The sequence below is a fragment of the Bufo bufo genome, chromosome 2, assembly GCF_905171765.1.
Source record: "Bufo bufo chromosome 2, aBufBuf1.1, whole genome shotgun sequence".
NCBI classification, from domain to species: domain Eukaryota; kingdom Metazoa; phylum Chordata; class Amphibia; order Anura; family Bufonidae; genus Bufo; species Bufo bufo.
In genome coordinates this window covers 359,135,207-359,154,125 of record NC_053390.1, presented here as the reverse complement: position 1 = coordinate 359,154,125, position 18,919 = coordinate 359,135,207, and the positions used below count along the sequence as shown (strand labels likewise).

Sequence of the window (18,919 nt, the reverse complement as noted above, 5' to 3'; positions counted from 1 at the left end):
AGCTGAGATTCTGAGCCTGATAAAAGAACAGCTTCTCCACAGCTTTTGAAGATTATAGGAGCCATCTGTAAGTGTGATTTCCCCCTCCTTATCTATTCTGTGAGCTCTGGAGCTGAAAACAAACACATTGGGAAGTAAGAGAAAGGACGTCAAAGCAGTACAGTGCAGGCAGATTTCATAGAAAGGAATACGCTCCCTGCTTCTGAGTGACATGCATCTAGCTGTGCAGCTGAAGAGGGGAATAATTAGTCTGAGAAAGACATTAGGAAAGCCCAAGAACACCTGCTCCTTCACAGTTATGATTGTACAAAGTAGGGCTTCAACGATTAATCGACGTTATCGATAATATTCGATAACGGGATTCGTTGTCAACGAATCCCGTTATCGAATAATCGGCCGATTCGTTGCTATGCGGGATGGAGTGGGCGGTCAGGCGCTTTGCCTGCGGGTCCTTGAACTTTAGATCACCGCATCTTTATTACCTTACAATTAAGCTCCAATAACAGGCAGAGCGGGCGGCGGCGTAACGTCACTTACTCACGTGACGCGCATGCTCCGCCTGCTTCATTCATAAAGTGGGCCGAGCAGGCGCATCATGTGAGTAAGTGACGTTACGCCACCGCCCGCTCTACCTGTTACTGGAGCTTCATTGTAAGGTAATAAAGATGCGGTGATTTAAAGTAAAAGTTACTGCCGGTTAAGGAATACTGCTGTGAGTGGCGGGGCCGGGGCTGTTATGGGGAGGGGGATCTGTGTATGGCACTGTTATGGAGGGGATCTGTGTATGACACTGTTATGGGGAGGGGGATCTGTGGGTGACACTGCTATGGGGGAGATCTGTGGATGGCACATATAGCATAAGATGCTATATAGTGTCATCCATAGATCCCCCATAGCATAGTCATCCACAGGTCCCCCTCCCCATAACATTGTCATCCACAGATCCCCTCCCCATTATAGTGCCATCCACAGATCCCCCCATAATAGTGCCATCCACAGATTTCCCCATAACAGTGCCATCCACAGATTTCCCCATAACAGTGCCATCCACAGATCCCCCATAACAGTGTCATCCACAGATCCCCTCCATAAGTGCCATCCACAGATCCCCTCCATAAGTGCCATCCACAGATCCCCTCCATAAGTGCCATCCACAGATCCCCTCCATAAGTGCCATCCACAGATCCCCTCCATAACAGTGCCATCCACAGATCCCCCATAACAGTGCCATCCACAGATCCCCCATAACAGTGCCATCCACAGATTCCCCCTCCATAACAGTGCCATCTACAGATCCCCCATAATAGTGCCATCCACAGATCCCCCATAACAGTGCCATCCACAGATCCCCCATAACAGTGCCATCCACAGATCCCCCATAACAGTGCCATCCACAGATCCCCCATAACAGTGCCATCCACAGATCCCCCCCATAACAGTGCCATCCACAGATCCCCCATAACAGTGCCATCCACAGATCCCCCATAACAGTGCCATCCACAGATCCCCTCCATAAGTGCCATCCACAGATCCCCCATAACAGTGCCATCCACAGATCCCCCATAACAGTGCCATCCACAATTTGTTTCAATATGGCCTTTGAACATAATTTTTCAAGTAAAATCATATAAACCCCTTTTTTGGTCATTTTGGTGTTTTTTCCCGATTAATCGAAGAAATTATCGACAACTAATCGATTATTCAAATAATCGTTAGCTGCAGCCCTAGTACAAAGCAGCACAACCATTATGCAAACCTTTTTTGAAAACTCAGGTACGCTTTAAAATTCGCAGTATGTCTAGAATCCTCTGCAGATTTGTGACTCTTTTTGAATGAATAATTCATTGTACTTTATTGTGCTGTTTTTTATCTTTAATCACAGATTGTTTAAAACTAATTTGTTTATGTTCTCCTCTACTTTCAGGTTTTTCAAAAGGCAGTGGACCCAGCAACTGTAGTAGAATTACTAGAAAGTGAGTGACATTAACTGCTAGAGTTGTGATTAAAACGATAATTATTATTTTGCATTTCCACTCCATTTTCTCTAGCGGTACTTACGTGGAAGACAAAAATCCCTCAAAAATAGAACGTGTACATTTAAACTAAACCATATAGTAGGGTTACTTTGTTCACTACACACACCTGTATGTACCTATACCAGGGTTGCTCCAACTACACTGCCCCTACCTATATGACTTATTAGGGGATATGGACTTCATTGACTGGGACCTCAACTGAGAAATTCGAAGAGCTTATACAGTACAACCAGCGGATCTGTCAAGGGTTACATCTCCATTCTTATCCTAATGCTAGGGGCTGATGAGTATCTTCTCTTGCACAATGTGTTGGCTGGTGCTGGTGATGCTTTGCCACATTATGATGTTGATGGTGCCAGTGGTGTTATGAAAATTCACTACTTCCATTACTGTCAATCAATATACTTTTAAATGATCAATACAATTGTCATAAAAAATAGTAAGACAAACTTTGTGACTGAAAGTCAATCTGTTCAATGGGGCTGCTTGAGGAGCATGTGCATGGATTTTGACAAACACTATTCACGTGTCTAAGACAGTCGCAAAGTGTTCTGCCATCCGTGAACATACTTTTGTTAGCATTCACTCAACCACTTCTCCATTCAAACTCCTTCTAACTGTTCTCAAACAATGACGAAGAATGGGGGGGCACAGGATCCCCATTTTACTGACTGTTGGCGTCCTAGTGGTGGGACCCTGATCAACCAGACATTTACCACCTATATTATGGATGGGTGATAAATAGGGATTGTGGGACGACCCCTTTAAACTCTTTAAATTTGACAAAACTGCCTCTTAGAGTATATTTCAACTTTAAAAATAAATTTGTGTATAAAAGATAACCTTTCATGATATGCATTATTACTATCTACACATCCAGTGCCATGTAAATCTCTGACAACAAACATACACATGGCATGTATCAAAACGAGGGGGAAAATGGGGTTTCACTATTTTAACCTCACCCGTTTCTGTAGCTGCCAGACTTGAATCAAGATGCATCAGAATGAATAGCATATGGTTGACCTTCTATGCCCTGGACTAACGTGCCCCTAGTAGACCCTAATAACAGAAGTCATAAAATAGGGACAACCCCTCAGGACATCTGCCATATGTGCCGTACATTTATTCTCTAAATGTATCATTGTAAAGCCTCCGTTTTTGCGGTCCGCCGCATGCCATGAGAACCTTGTCCAGGATTTATGTGTGTGGATTTTAATATTGGATATAATTGAAAGTTTTATTTCTAGGCAACCTTAGTTACTGTACCTGTTACCATTTCTGTTGCTTTTGGTTGTTGATATATACTGGATTTTTCTACTTTCCTGGAGTATTTTACCACTGAAACTTTCTCTTATTTTCCAGAGCGCACTGCTGGTTTTGAATTAATACAACTCAATGCATTAGGTAAGATTTTACCCTAGAATTCTCCTGGTCGCAATATGTGAGGATGTACATAGGGTAATGCTGGCTTTATATGCACAGTATATACAATAAAAGTTATTAGTACACAAAGCATATTTTGTCATAGGTGAATATTTCTATGTGTGGTAATTATGCATTGCAAAAGTCAAGTTACTGTAATTTTGGTAATGCACAGCTCACACAAAAACTGTAGACCACTTATTTTCGTCTACAGCGATGTGCTGTTTCCTGTACAGCGTCAGGTATGTTGTTGGACTGGATGACAAATTGCAGTCCTTGTCTCCACTTATATTCTTGCTCTGTTTCATTATTTCAGTTCTTTTAGTACAAAACTTGTCTCATCAGCATTAGACCTAGCTCTCAGTACTCACCAACTGCCTTAAGTTATTATATTTTGAGCAGATTATGACATGTCCCAAAGGCTGGCAGGAGGTGTATAGGACAGTTATGTAACTCTATAGTCCACATTTTCACTTTTTTAGACTGTCTATGTAGGACTAGTACAACAAATTCCCTTTTTCCTTCCTTCCTTTGTGCCAACTAACAATTTTGGGTTTAAACTAAGCCTATTATCCTTATACTACCCTTGTATTCACCCTTTAAACCCTATACAGGTATCTGGACTTCGCTGCAGGGCACCAACCAGGCCGCTACCTCCTGGAGTAGTCCTGGTGTAGTTGGCAGCTGACCCACAGGGATCAGAGGCACCAAGTAGTCAGGCAATATGTGTAGTCGGGAGACAGGCTGAGGATGGGAAAGGCAGCATACTGGCGTATACTAGAAAGCAATCCGAAGTCATGGCAGGCAGCGAAAAATCATAGTTGAGAAACAGGCAGGGTTTGTACTTGGGCTGACAGACAGAAAAAGCACACCTTCACTATCACTATCAAACACTAGAACACCCAAAGTTCAGGCAAAGAGGTGGAGCAACCAGCCCAGCTAAATAGGAAGGCTGATCAGCACCTTAGCCAGCAGCTGGGCAGAGAGCAAGGAGAAAGGATTAACTCTAGCAGCACTGAAGAGAAGTTCACTGAGCACTAGTGGTACCAGTCGGAACTGAAGCTGAGGTCTGTTTCAAGTTTTAAAGTGGTTTTCCATCTTAAAAATCAATCACCAAAGTTATTTTACGAAGTCACGCGTGACATCGCGAATAACTGACTTCAGCTCATCAGAGCCCATACATTCTAATACTGTACGGAGATGGATCTCCGTACAGTACTAATCCAAAGTTATGAATGAAGCAAATTTGGATGTAACATCTAAAGCTTGTTTTGCTCATCTCTAATCATAATCATACCTTAAAGGGTTTTTCCAGCCAGTAGATATTGATGACCAATCCTCAGGCTGACACCCGACACCCCCAGCAATGAGTTATTTTTGGCAGCCACCAGTGCCATAACCAAAGCAGTAGATGAAACCAGATTTAGAAGCCCGGCCAATGTCAGGGGCAGACTGGAAACTTAAAGTGGCCCTTATGTTGTAGGTGGGTCCGAATTGATAGACGGCAGGGCAAAATAAGTAGGCAGACCAGAAATACCTTAGTGAGACACAAAGTACCACTCCAAAAAAATACCACAGTACAGCACAAAACACTGCTGCCCCCTGCAGTATTCAACAGTATCACTATCCTGAGGATGGCGATATGGTTGAATTCAGAAGAAGACCTATGGCCTCCAGCAAGGTGGATAATTACCTGATGCTTCTAGCATTAATTAATGCTGAGAGCATCAGATCATGATGTACTAAGCAGGGAGCTGTGAGGAGGAGAAGCTCCCTAGGCATCCGCCCACTGGTACCTTTCCCTGTAGAGTCTATGGCCAGTCCACCAGTGTCCACTGTGAAGTGGTCATGTCAGCGTACTGCAGCTCAACCTCTATTCAAGTGATTGGTAACCCGACACAGCCGCTACACAGTGGACAGAGCCTTTTTGCTTCTGGCTCTGTACACGTTTTTTTTTTTGGCGCCAGTAGCTGCTGAAAACAGCTGATCGGTGGGGGTGTCAGACCCTTGCTGATCTGATATGGATGACCTATCCTGAGGATAAGTCATCAGTATCTACAGGCTGGAAAACCCCTTTAATTCATACTACAAAGTCGATCATAGATGCATCATAATAAATGACATACTGTTCCGCAAATTATTACAAGTCAGTAGTAACCCACCACAATACGTGATTCACACAAGCTTCTCATCTCCTACCTGGGGAATCTTACAGTGTAAAAGGGACAACTGCCTTAAAGGGAACCAGTGAGGAGAGTCATGCCTCCTGAAGCACAGGAACCATGGAATACCAAAAGGCTCTCTGGTTACAAACAGCGGTGTTCAATTCTGAAGCACTGCCAGATGAGAAACATAGCTTAAGAACAAGCCGGGAGCGTAGGAACAAGGTGAAGAGTCATGATGGTGGCTCCCCCAATGGCTTTTCCATGTCCGGCTTGGCTTGATTGACAGGTCTATGCGAGCCCACGTTTCTTGTAAGTGTATTGTTGCCAAAATCTGCATCCATGTAACACTTGGTCATGCAGAGCCCTCCAAAGATTAGTACTGTGGCTCCTCTATAACACCTATATTCCTCTATGTCTTAGCAAAACAGACACAACTGCATTGGTGAATTTAAAGCTTCTTATGGGCTTTGAAACGCATTCAGCTTTCTCGGTGCATATGTAGGTTGAGATTTTTCTCTTCTTTTTTCCATGTGTATTTGATTTGTGTAATCAATCTTTAGGTGCTCACAAAAGATTTGTAGGTTTTCTTAAAGCATGTCTACAGCTGACTGGTGGAAGTGTCTTTCATCAAAAGGATTAAAGGAAGCCATTTTGTACAAAATGCTAGTTCATCTACTGCTTGAGGCTTATCTGAACCTACTTCAAAGCAACCTTGAAAGAGACACCTCTTTAATTTTTTTCGTATGTTCAAAAGCCAGAGACACAGATTTAGAACATAATGCTTCTTCGTGATGTGGCATCTGGGAATCATTCATACATTTACACATTCATGAGCATGCCGGGAGGCTTGTTTTACTGATCAAAAAACACATGTATTCTGTTGTAGCAGTGTAAAAAAAAAAAAAAAAAAAAAAAATATATATATATATATATATATATATACACTCATCTAAAGAATTATTAGGAACACCATACTAATACGGTGTTGGACCCCCTTTTGCCTTCAGAACTGCCTTAATTCTACGTGGCATTGATTCAACAAGGTGCTGATAGCATTCTTTAGAAATGTTGGCCCATATTGATAAGATAGCATCTTGCAGTTGATGGAGATTTGAGGGATGCACATCCAGGGCACGAAGCTCCCGTTCCACCACATCCCAAAGATGCTCTATTGGGTTGAGATCTGGTGACTGTGGGGGCCATTTTAGTACAGTGAACTCATTGTCATGTTCAAGAAACCAATTTGAAATGATTCGAGCTGCTGGAAGTAGCCATCAGAGGATGGATACATGTTCTCATTCTGTTTACGCCAAATTCGGACTCTACCATTTGAATGTCTCAACAGAAATCGAGACTCATCAGACCAGGCAACATTTTTCCAGTCTTCAACAGTCCAATTTTGGTGAGCTCGTGCAAATTGTAGCCTCTTTTTCCTATTTGTACTGGAGATGAGTGGCACCCGGTGGGGTCTTCTGCTGTTGTAGCCCATCGGCCTCAAGGTTGTGCGTGTTGTGGCTTCACAAATGCTTTGCTGCATACCTCGGTTGTAACGAGTGGTTATTTCAGTCAATGTTGCTCTTCTATCAGCTTGAATCAGTCGGCCCATTCTCCTCTGACCTCTAGCATCCACAAGGCATTTTTGCCCACAGGACTGCCGCATACTGGATGTTTTTCCCTTTTCACACCATTCTTTGTAAACCCTAGAAATGGCTGTGCTTGAAAATCCCAGTAACTGAGCAGATTGTGAAATACTCAGACTGGCCCGTCTGGCACCAACAACCATGCCACGCTGAAAATTGCTTAAATCACCTTTCTTTCCCATTCTGACATTCAGTTTGGAGTTCAGGAGATTGTCTTGACCAGGAGCACCCCCCTAAATGCATTGAAGCAACTGCCATGTGATTGGTTGACTAGATAATTGCATTTATGAGAAATAGAAACAGGTGTTCCTAATAATTCTTTAGGTGAGTGTGTATATATATATATATATATATATATATATAGATATATATATATATACATTTTGTTTGCTGTCTTTGGTTATGCATTGAATATAATGTGGTAATGTAGAAAACGTTGATCATTTGCATACCTGGCACTAGAAGGTTTCTTCTAGAAAAGAGCTGTCATAATGACCAGAAGATTTTCATAATTGGCCCATCTTTATGTGGACTTGCTACTGTACCATTAAGACAACTTATTCCATATACTGTGGACCGCTGCAGCCTCAGCAGTCTCACAGAGCTGAATGGCGGGCTTGCGTGATTGCCTCCTCTATTCTGGCGATGGGGCCCCCGCTGATCAGACACTTTTTATAGTAGAAACGTCATGCATTTGCTACATTTCTAGTCGCAAGCTACATTTTACACTGCTTTTGCCAAGTCTACAAAAAAACGGGCATGGCGAGGGTAGAGTGAGGCCATCAGCCCCCAGCTAATTCATCATTATTTACAGTAGAAACTGGCATAAATAATGACTGAGATCTCCGAGCTCCTATAGATTTCACTCCGGCCCACGGAGAGCCGGCGGAGGCAGGTACTTTAAGATGATGCCTGCGCCACGTCATATATTACATGCCTCCTCTGGCAGTGCACGCCCTATCAAGGCCGGTGTAGCACACGCCAGCCTTGATAAATCAGGGCCTATGTCCTCCAGAATGCACACTTGACTTGGGCAAATGTACATGACGAAGAGTATGTGAACACCCTTCATAATTTTTGAGTTAAAAAGGACACTTCCTTCAGTAAGGGGTATTTTTTAATACTAAGCCATTGAAAATAAGTACAAAATATTATCCTTCTGTTCCAGTCAGCACAAAGAGATACACTCTTATAGAGATAGGGATTACATTTTACTGCTGGAAATCCTACTACTCGAAATATGGGGTGCCTCAGCTGTCATGTATGGGAGGGATTTTTGATGTGTTATATGATGCATTGTAGCTGGTAAATATGGGGCACTGTTAGTGCCCGTGTTGCAGACCGCAAATAGCGGGTCCGCAAAACACAGGCGTTGGCCATGTGAACTTTGTACTGTGGTGCATTACTCTGTACTGTGTGTTGACCTGAATGGGTCCACGATCCGCAAGATATGGCAAAAGATAGGAGGCAAAGCCATTCTGTGGGGTTTTGGGTCTTCGCCTCCGCACCACAAAAGACAGGGCATGTCCTATCTTTTGCCGTATCTTGCGGATCACGGACTCATTCAAGTCAATGGGTTTGCACCACAATACGGAGTTCTCACGGCCAGTGCCCATGTTTTGCAGACTATTTGCAGTCCGCAACACAGGCACGGCGGCCATACGGTTGTGTGAATGGGCCATAATGAATATATTTCAAGGTCAGAAACCATAAATACAGCTTTGTAAATTATTCAGTGTGTGTATGCCTAACCCTCGTCCTGAACCTGCCTGAATGTGATATTCCTTAGTTTTGTAGACTTCCATACAGACGTGGAAAGAAATGGAGTCAATGGGGGAGATTTATCAAGACCAGTGCTTTCTGCTCTGGTCTTGATATCCCATGCCCTGCCGGAGGATGCTCCTAATTTATGACAAGGCGCAGGGCTCGTCCACTGCCGTAGATATCTGGCTACATTTATGGTCCTCTTCCCGCCAAGCCCCCTTTTGGAAAATTGGCGAGGGCAACTTAGAAATAGCATTTGCTTCTATTTTTTAAAAAGTCACAAATGAAAAGTTGCAAACAGAACTTTTTAACCCCATTTTTCTGGCGCGGGGGGATGATAAATCTCGCCCAATGACTTCTGGCTAAACGTCAAGTAGACTTAGAATATGGAAATAATACATTGCTAAAACATGCAATAAATAATTATGATGTTAAAAAATCATCATTTAAATAGGACTGTGCGCCAAGTTCCTAAATTTTGGCCTTGGCAAAATTCAATTATTTTCTGAATACTCCCGATCACCAGAGCCACATATATGGACTATTAGTAGGCGGAACATTTGTTTTTGAGCTCTTTAGTTTCAAGCAGATTTTAAACATTTAAGATGACATATTTTCTGGTTCAATCAATGATGTAATGTGCACCATATAACCCTCTGAATTCCCACTAAAAGTCCCTTCAGTGTACAATAAATGCTGTTTGAGCTCACACTGACCATGTCGCATCCAGACACAAGGTGGCAGAGTAGCCTCGTCTAATGTAAGGCTCTCCTCAGCTTTCTATTCAGTCGTCAGCTACATTTTTACTTTCTAGATGACAAACTTGAGATAACGTATTGATATCATTCTTGTTAACGTGTACATGGCTTAGGATTGTATTACACCAACAGATTATCTGAACAATATCTGTCTAATCAGTTGGTGTGTATTACAAAAGATCTGTGTGTAAACGGCCATCTAACCAATCTTTGGTAAGATAATCTGTTGGTTTAATACAGGCTTTAGACAATTATCACTTCTATATATTTTGGGATTGTTACAATGTATATAGTATACTGGGGACAGCTGACGGCACTGTGGACAGCTGATGGCACTGGGGGGAAGCTGATGGCACTGGGGGGAAGCTGGTGGCACTGGGGGGGAAGCTGGTGGCATTGAGGGGGCAGCTCGTGGCACTGGGGGGCAGCTCGTGGCACTAAAGGGGCAGGTGATGGCACTATGGGGGCAGCAGATGGCACAGGGGGCTGGTGAGTTTTTATAAAGAAAAAAGTACTTTTAATTAGTTTTTTATTAGAGTAGTCGATTAATCATTGGATTAATCGATAGAATACTCGATTACAAAATAGTCGATAGCTGCCCTAGTTCTGTCCCCCTACTCTGGTTGCCTCAGGGTGGCACTACAGTTGAATTCAGGAATGAAGAAGGCACCTACAGCCACCAGCCAGGTATATAAGTACTTGATGCTCCAAGCTCAGAACACTGGTAGTGTCAGGTCATTCCTTACCTGAATGGCGGCTGTGAGGAGGGCTCAAGCCCTCCAGAAAGTTTCCCTGTAGGGTCTGTTACCAGTTGGCCCCTGAAGGGGTTGTCTGAGTGTTAAATTCTGATGACCTAGAGACTTTGTACACTGCGTGCAGAATTATTAGGCAAATGAGTATTTTGACCACATCATCCTCTTTATGCATGTTGTCTTACTCCAAGCTGTATAGGCTCGAAAGCCTACTACCAATTAAGCATATTAGGTGATGTGCATCTCTGTAATGAGAAGGGGTGTGGTCTAATGACATCAACACCCTATATTAGGTGTGCATAATTATTAGGCAACTTCCTTTCCTTTGGCAAAATGGGTCAAAAGAAGGACTTGACAGGCTCAGAAAAGTCAAAAATAGTGAGATATCTTGCAGAGGGATGCAGCACTCTTAAAATTGCAAAGCTTCTGAAGCGTGATCATCGAACAATCAAGCGTTTCATTCAAAATAGTCAACAGGGTCGCAAGAAGCGTGTGGAAAAACCAAGGCGCAAAATAACTGCCCATGAACTGAGAAAAGTCAAGCGTGCAGCTGCCAAGATGCCACTTGCCACCAGTTTGGCCATATTTCAGAGCTGCAACATCACTGGAGTACACAAAAGCACAAGGTGTGCAATACTCAGAGACATGGCCAAGGTAAGAAAGGCTGAAAGACGACCACCACTGAACAAGACACACAAGCTGAAACGTCAAGACTGGGCCAAGAAATATCTCAAGACTGATTTTTCTAAGGTTTTATGGACTGACTGACTGATTTATGAAATGAGAGTGAGTCTTGATGGGCCAGATGGATGGGCCCGTGGCTGGATTGGTAAAGGGCAGAGAGCTCCAGTCCGACTCAGACGCCAGCAAGGTGGAGGTGGAGTACTGGTTTGGGCTGGTATCATCAAAGATGAGCTTGTGGGGCCTTTTCGGGTTGAGGATGGAGTCAAGCTCAACTCCCAGTCCTACTGCCAGTTTCTGGAAGACACCTTCTTCAAGCAGTGGTACAGGAAGAAGTCTGCATCCTTCAAGAAAAACATGATTTTCATGCAGGACAATGCTCCATCACACGCGTCCAAGTACTCCACAGCGTGGCTGGCAAGAAAGGGTATAAAAGAAGAAAATCTAATGACATGGCCTCCTTGTTCACCTGATCTGAACCCCATTGAGAACCTGTGGTCCATCATCAAATGTGAGATTTACAAGGAGGGAAAACAGTACACCTCTCTGAACAGTGTCTGGGAGGCTGTGGTTGCTGCTGCACGCAATGTTGATGGTGAACAGATCAAAACACTGACAGAATCTATGGATGGCAGGCTTTTGAGTGTCCTTGCAAAGAAAGGTGGCTATATTGGTCACTGATTTGTTTTTGTTTTGTTTTTGAATGTCAGAAATGTATATTTGTGAATGTTGAGATGTTATATTGGTTTCACTGGTAAAAATAAATAATTGAAATGGGTATATATTTGTTTTTTGTTAAGTTGCCTAATAATCATGCACAGTAATAGTCACCTGCACACACAGATATCCCCCTAAAATAGCTAAAACTAAAAACAAACTAAAAACTACTTCCAAAAATATTCAGCTTTGATATTAATGAGTTTTTTGGGTTCATTGAGAACATGGTTGTTGTTCAATAATAAAATTAATCCTCAAAAATACAACTTGCCTAATAATTCTGCACTCCCTGTATAGTTGAAACATTGTATTCTTTGGTCAATTAAATGAGTTATTAACACCTGAGGAGGGGTACTACGGTTTTTACAATACCTATCCTCAGGGTAGGTCATTAGTATCTGATCGGTGGAGTCTGAGGACCATGTGACCAATGAGCGTGACGGAGCGCCATGGTCTCTCAAACAGCTGGTCAGAAGGGTTGCTGGAAGTCGGACCCTCACCGATCAGATACTGATAACCCAGCCTAAGGATAGGTCATCATTATTAAACACTTGAACAACCCGTTCTGCATTTTCCAGTAATCGTCTTTTCAACAGTACAAATATATTCCAAAGCTAGTTTGTAATTTTTTTCCTTTTGCTTCCCATTACAGATATCAACTCTACATACAAAAGCAGAATTGTATAGCATTTTACTGCTAAAAGCGCCGTCATCTAAGTAATAGCTCACTTTTCTCAGAGGGAACATAATAGGTTGTACAAGAAAAATAAAATGGGAAATGGCTCATTTCTCATGAGAAGGCTTCGTTGTGTTCACGTACATTTCATTCGTCTTTTCTTTCCTTTAAGAAGCCTTTTCTCCTAGGAATTAGGTAATACTTGCAATTACCCCTGAGACAGTAACATTCTGATAACCCGGAGGAGGCCGGGTGCCTCATTGTAACTCACATGCTAATTTCTAAGCAGCCTAATAATAATGAATGAATAGTCAAGGCTTCTACCTTCTCTGGAGGTGCAATCACTTGCAGACATTGAATATTCACATTCCTCATTGATTCAAACACCTACAGCCATCAGTTATGGCAAATACATTTTGACCTAAAGATTTGTCACCATTGCTGGCATGCCTGCCGTAGTAAAATACTTGATTTCACATGAAATATCTATTCTGAATAATTGTACATTGTATCTTTGCTTTGTTATTCCTCCTAGAAATGTATGACTACATTGAAAGCTAGGTGTGTCTGTACACAGACTGACACTGTCCCATTAGTGATGGCACTGCTGGCACACCCATTTGACAAGGGGTAACACCCACTTGTCAATTTAATAATTTATAGGAGGAATGACAGAGGAACAGCACAATGACGAAATGGTAATCCAGGATTGTTGGTTTCTTTGGAATTCAAGTATTTGCTAAAACAGACCTGTCTGGAGAGGTGACGGGACTGTTTAAAGGGGTTTTCTAAAAGGTGATTGTATACAAAAAGGTAAGGCAATTTTTTTGTATATATTCTGTATCAATGCCTGGCTGTTTTCAATATCTCTGGTCGCTGTCATTCAGCAGGAACCTTCACTGTTCACTTCTAATGGACAAAAGTCTGCCTGGGCCAAGTGATGGGCACCCCGCGGCAGGACTGATTACACAGGACGGACAAAATCTGCAGTGAAGTATAGTGGATTACATGAGAAATCATCTCATCCACATGCTCCAGAAATGTAGAGAGGCGAAAAATACTGTAAAATATCCTTATGTTACACACGGATCTGTGGCGCATTTGTGATGAATCCACTGGCTAGATTTGCTCTGAACTTTTCTATGATTTCGGTGGCTTAGTGGCCATTGTGAAAACTGCAGGATTTTAGGATCTTTTTTAAAATATAGATAGTGGCATGATTCAAAATGGCCTCCATCAACCTGTCCTAGAATTTGAGCAGGACTGGTTGCCTTCAGGGAGTGAGGGGCATGGCCTCCTACTCAGCTCTGCTCTGCAAGTGGTGACAACCAGTCCTGCTCACATTCTACGACAGGTTGCTGGAGGCCTATGGAAATAATACCGGAGAACCCCTTTAAAATAAAAACTTGATTTATACAATAGATCATTTTATAAGAACACATTTACTTTAAGTTTCTGCTTTAATGGTAAAAATGAATGGATTTTTATTGTTTAATATAGTTAAGAAATAACCTCATTTTTGAGCTCAGATCACTTTCTAGCTGCTTATAGACTCTTGTTCTGGTGCTACAGGTGAGGATGTTCTAGCCACCTACAAAGAGAACCATCGAGACTTCTTATTCCCTGAACCAAAGCTGACTCCTCCGTATCCAGGAGTAGACCGGGAGGTGCTGATGAAAACTGTACCTGGCTTCCCGGTGAGTGGTTCTGTTTTAATTCCATTGTATTGCTAATTATCACAGTAAAATAAATTTGATTTCTGTGCTCATCGATTGCTTCTTTAGATGTATTAATATACCTTCTAACTCCTTGAGTGGCGTAAAAGGAAGAGTGATCTGTATACAAATCAGTCAGGACTGATCTTCTGACAAACTTCACAACGATTTTTTTAAGTCTTGAGGACTCAGGTGGTCCCATATATGTACCAAAAGTACAGGGCCTCAAAGCAATATTCACAATGGGTGACAGTCTACATTGAGAACTCCCCAAATGTACTTTGGACCTCATTTAAAAAATCCTGTCTAACATAAAATCTGACCTTTTTGCTCAAAGAAACCAATCAGAGCTCAGCTTTCATTACTTACACTACTGTTATTGGCAACAAGGTCAGTTTTTGTGTAGGAAACGTTTGATAAATTAGGCTTTATTAAAACTGATGTCCATCATTTCATGCTTGATATATCTGTTTTGGGGAACCCTGTTTTCTGACTGTCTATAGTTGTCACGCTCTTGTGTGGGAGGAAAACACCACACCGAGCATAGGAGGGAAAGGGGATACCAGAATAAGGCCTGGAAACTAGGGAAGGAAGATGGACACCATCTATAGAAAACCCTAACTGACAGACTACCAGTATGAACAGGCCCCGAAGGTAGGCAAGTTCATACACCGGATACCTAGAATCCTATCTCACCCTATAGGACCCTGGAACTAGTGTTAGGACTGAGTCTACCTGTTCCTTCAAAGGGAAAGACGAACAGGAGTCTCCCTCAGGCCTAATGACAAACAACAGGGAAAGGCAACACACACACATATAAATAAACAAAATACAAAAAAGAAAGGAAGCACTTATCTTCAATGAAGCTTTGGTAGCACCAGGAACTCAGCCGAGAACCAAACACAAGCTAACCACAAGTCCAACAGAAGCTATAAACTGCATGGCATAGTGGGAGAAACAACAATAAATAGAGAAGGTAAAATGACCACAATAGCCACACCTGGGGAAAGAAGGTGTGGCAGGCACCAGAAACAACACAGAGGTCATTTGATCCAAAAAGGAAAATATGTCAGATCAAACCATGTGTTGCCAGTCTCACAGATCTCCTGCCACCTGTCGCGTGAACGTCCGTATGTCTCGGTACGTCCTTGACAATAGTAAAACCCCAATGGTAAAACCTATCTGACCATGGATTTTTACATGGTTAATATTGGGAGCTGTATATATTCGTTTGCAATGAGCTCCCCCTAGGGGCAGATATAGGTAGCAAATTGGTGGTTACTTTAGTCAGATCACTGATCTGTTCTTTAAAGGCCAGGGATAATTTGGTTTAAAAGGCATCTGTCAGCAGATATGTACCTATGAAACTGGCTGACCTGTTACATGTGTGTGCTTGGCAGCTGAAGGCATCTGTGTTGGTCCCATGTCCATATGTGTCCTCATTGCTGAGAAAAATGAAGTTTTAATATATGCAAATGAGCCTCTGGGAGCAATGGGGACGTTGCCTTTACGCCTAGAGGCTCAGCAATCTTTGCAACTGTTGTGTCCTCTGCACTTTAATTAGCTTTAGGAGAAGTCAGGGACAGGCATCATCATGTTTACAAACTACCTGGCCCTGTCAATCAAAGTGCAGAGGGCGCGGCAGTTGCAGAGAGAGCAGAGCCTCTAGGTGTAATGGCAACGCCCCTGTTGCTCCTAGAGGCTAATTTGCATATATTAAAACTTTATTTTTCTCAGCAATGCGGGCACATATCAACATGGGACCAAACCAGGTGTCTTCAGCTGCCAAGCGCACATGTAACAGGTCAGCCAGTTTTATATGTACAAATCTGCTGACAGAAGCCCGTTAAGATCCTGCAAAGAAGGGTTGCAGCTCAGGGAGTGTGTCTCTTCTATTGCAGCTCAGTGGCATGTTCTTTCTAAGGTGTGTACACCTTCTGCTGCAGCTCTCTCCCTGTAACAGTAGTTATGGCTGATGGCAGTTGAAGGATGGCTGGGCCACTCAAGGACCTTCACAGAGGTTTTTCTAAGTCAGTCCTGTGTTGTCTTGGATCGTGTGCGACCATGCTCCTCCAGCTCAGTAGGTGGACATGCACATTACTATACAGATAAGCCACCAGAGGTGCTATTTTAAAGTAAAGGGAATATCTTGCATCTGAATTTTTTTTTGTAGAAAGCAAATTGCAAAAGTACCGTAAGTCGTTTTTCATGCTTAATTATTTTTAAAATAACATTTAATGTTGGCACAACCCTTTTAAGTCGGCTTTTGAGAGATTCAGAAGATTGTATGTCCTTGACTGGACAGAAGTGTCACATTATTTACTGCTGTAATTTTTCTCTTCCAAGCAGTGCTTACAGCTTAATTTACTGCCAGCTTGCTTGACCTCAGTCATGCCACAGTTGGATATCATGGTTTGGTGGCTTATTTAATGAGATGTTAAATCATTGTACCGTTCCATCTGAGAACTGAAGAGATAAGCATAGTGCTCTGTCTGACATTTATCTGTCTAAACCTTTTTTGTGCCTTAATTTCTAAAACGTAAGCAGCGTAGATAGAAAGCTTATATTGTTAGCATACTCCAAATGCGATACCAAGAGTTCTTCAAAAATGGAACCAATATGGTTTGGGCCCTGTTGTCACTTCTCTTAGAATGTCCATGACAATGGAATAGAAAAATGACAAAAAAAAACTAAACCGCTAAACATAAAATTAGTTGCAAATTAATGAGGGGCAGCACATTTTATTTGCCTTTTTCTGACTTGATTCCTAACCACAATTGCCATCATTTTTGCGGTGCTGGCTTAAAACAAAATTCCAGGGGAATTTATCAAGCCCTGCACTCCAGAATTCTGACTTCACAAAGTAAAAAATAGCACTTTGTGACTTTATGGGCTTATATACACAAATATTTTGTGTCATTTTGTATTTTTACATCACTGACCTCAGTAATGTATGGGTAGAAAGTGTGTGGTTAGTGACATTCTCAAAAATCACAATCTCATTTCAGTAAAGGAATGTCATCTCAAAGACAAGTGTTAGACATTACATTTATCGAACATTGTATGGCTGTGCAGACTCTTTCAATACTGACTTTAAAAATTACCCTCAATCGTCAGTCCTCCCCCTTTAAATCTGAGGATGAATTATTGAAGTGAGATTTTATAATTTTATACAGTTTTAAAAGTTTTCTTAAGTTTAAACACTAGATTGAAGTTTTCATCATCTAGAGCAGGCATGCTCAACCTGCGGCCCTCCAGCTGTTGTAAAACTACAAATCCCACAATACCCTGCTGTAGGCTGATAGCTGTAGGCTGTTCGGGCGTGCTGGGAGTTGTAGTTTTGCAACAGCTGGAGGGCTGCAGGTTGAGCATGCCTGATCTAGAGCATTGTTCCTCAACTCCAGTCCTCAGGGCCCAACTACTGGTCAGGTTTTCAGGATTTCCTTAGTATTGAGTAGGGGATATCATTAGTTTCAATGCATCAGGACTTACCACAGGTATTCATTCTGTGGGATATTCTCAAATCATGACCGGTAGGTGGGTCCTGAGGACTGGAGTTGGGGAACACTGATCTAGAGTAGCGATCTCTAACATGTGACTTCTTCATCTGTTGCAAAAGTACAACTTCCATCATGACTTGAGCAACAGGCTGCCAGGGCATGATAAAAGTTGTGGTTTTGCAACAGCTAGAGAGGCACTGGTTGGAGAACACTGTTGTAAAGGTCCTCATATCTTAGAATGGTGCATGTTTTATGATTGCATTGTAGTGCCCTGTCCTTGAGTATCACATCAAGATGTTTCTCTGATAATTAGCAAGTTACATTGCTTGCCAACTGCAATGTCAGCTGCTACCTTCCTATTAAGAAATCTAGTTTTTAAAGATACAATACAATATGATTTGGAGTATTATTACTTGCAGTGTGTCTGACAGCCTCATGGAGTTTGACATGTTCTCCCACCTTTGACGTGTGCATTAAATGTTCAGTTTTGCCCTAATGCATTCTGAATAGAAAAGGATCCGCTCAGAATACATCAGTTTGCCTCCGTTCAGTCACCATTCCGCTCTGAAGGCGGACACCAAAACACTGCCTGCAGCGTTTTTCTGTCCACCATGTGGTGCGGAGCAAGACGGATCCGTCCTGACACACAATGTAAGTCAATGGGGACAGATCCGTTTTCTCTGACACAATAGAAAACGGATCCATCCCCCATTGACTTTCAATGGTGTTCAAGACGTAATACAACTGGATCCGTTCATGACGGATGCATGCGGTTGTATTATTGTAATGGAAGTGTTTTTTTTTCAGATCCATGACAGATCCTTTAAAAAAACGCTAATGTGAAAGTAGCCTAAGAGACATGGGAACTGCGGAGCACCACACATCATTGATGTGAGAGGTGAACGTTGGTTACGAAGGTCCATGAGGGCGGACTGACACGCTACAGTAGAGCAGCCCACCACCAAAATGAAGCAGGGGGCTACCAGACGTATGCCTAAAACACTTCATGGATGATCACTGCACATTTGCTAACAAAGTGGCATCAGCAGAAAAGGTTTAAATTTTTACGGCAGTATTGAGATTGTTCTTC

At 42.4% G+C, this 18,919-nt stretch overlaps 1 protein-coding gene across 2 annotated transcripts in view; it reads left to right on the top strand.

The window, feature by feature from the left end:
* The window catches only part of SPATA6L (spermatogenesis associated 6 like), a 37,205-nt gene that overhangs the window by 1,746 nt on the left and 16,540 nt on the right, over positions 1-18,919 (top strand). For both annotated transcript variants that reach the window (XM_040420326.1, XM_040420325.1), the window contains exons 4-6: positions 1,925-1,973; positions 3,402-3,443; positions 14,187-14,311. In XM_040420326.1, the coding sequence (XP_040276260.1) occupies positions 1,925-1,973; positions 3,402-3,443; positions 14,187-14,311 (216 nt within the window). The remainder of the gene's footprint in view (positions 1-1,924; positions 1,974-3,401; positions 3,444-14,186; positions 14,312-18,919) is intronic.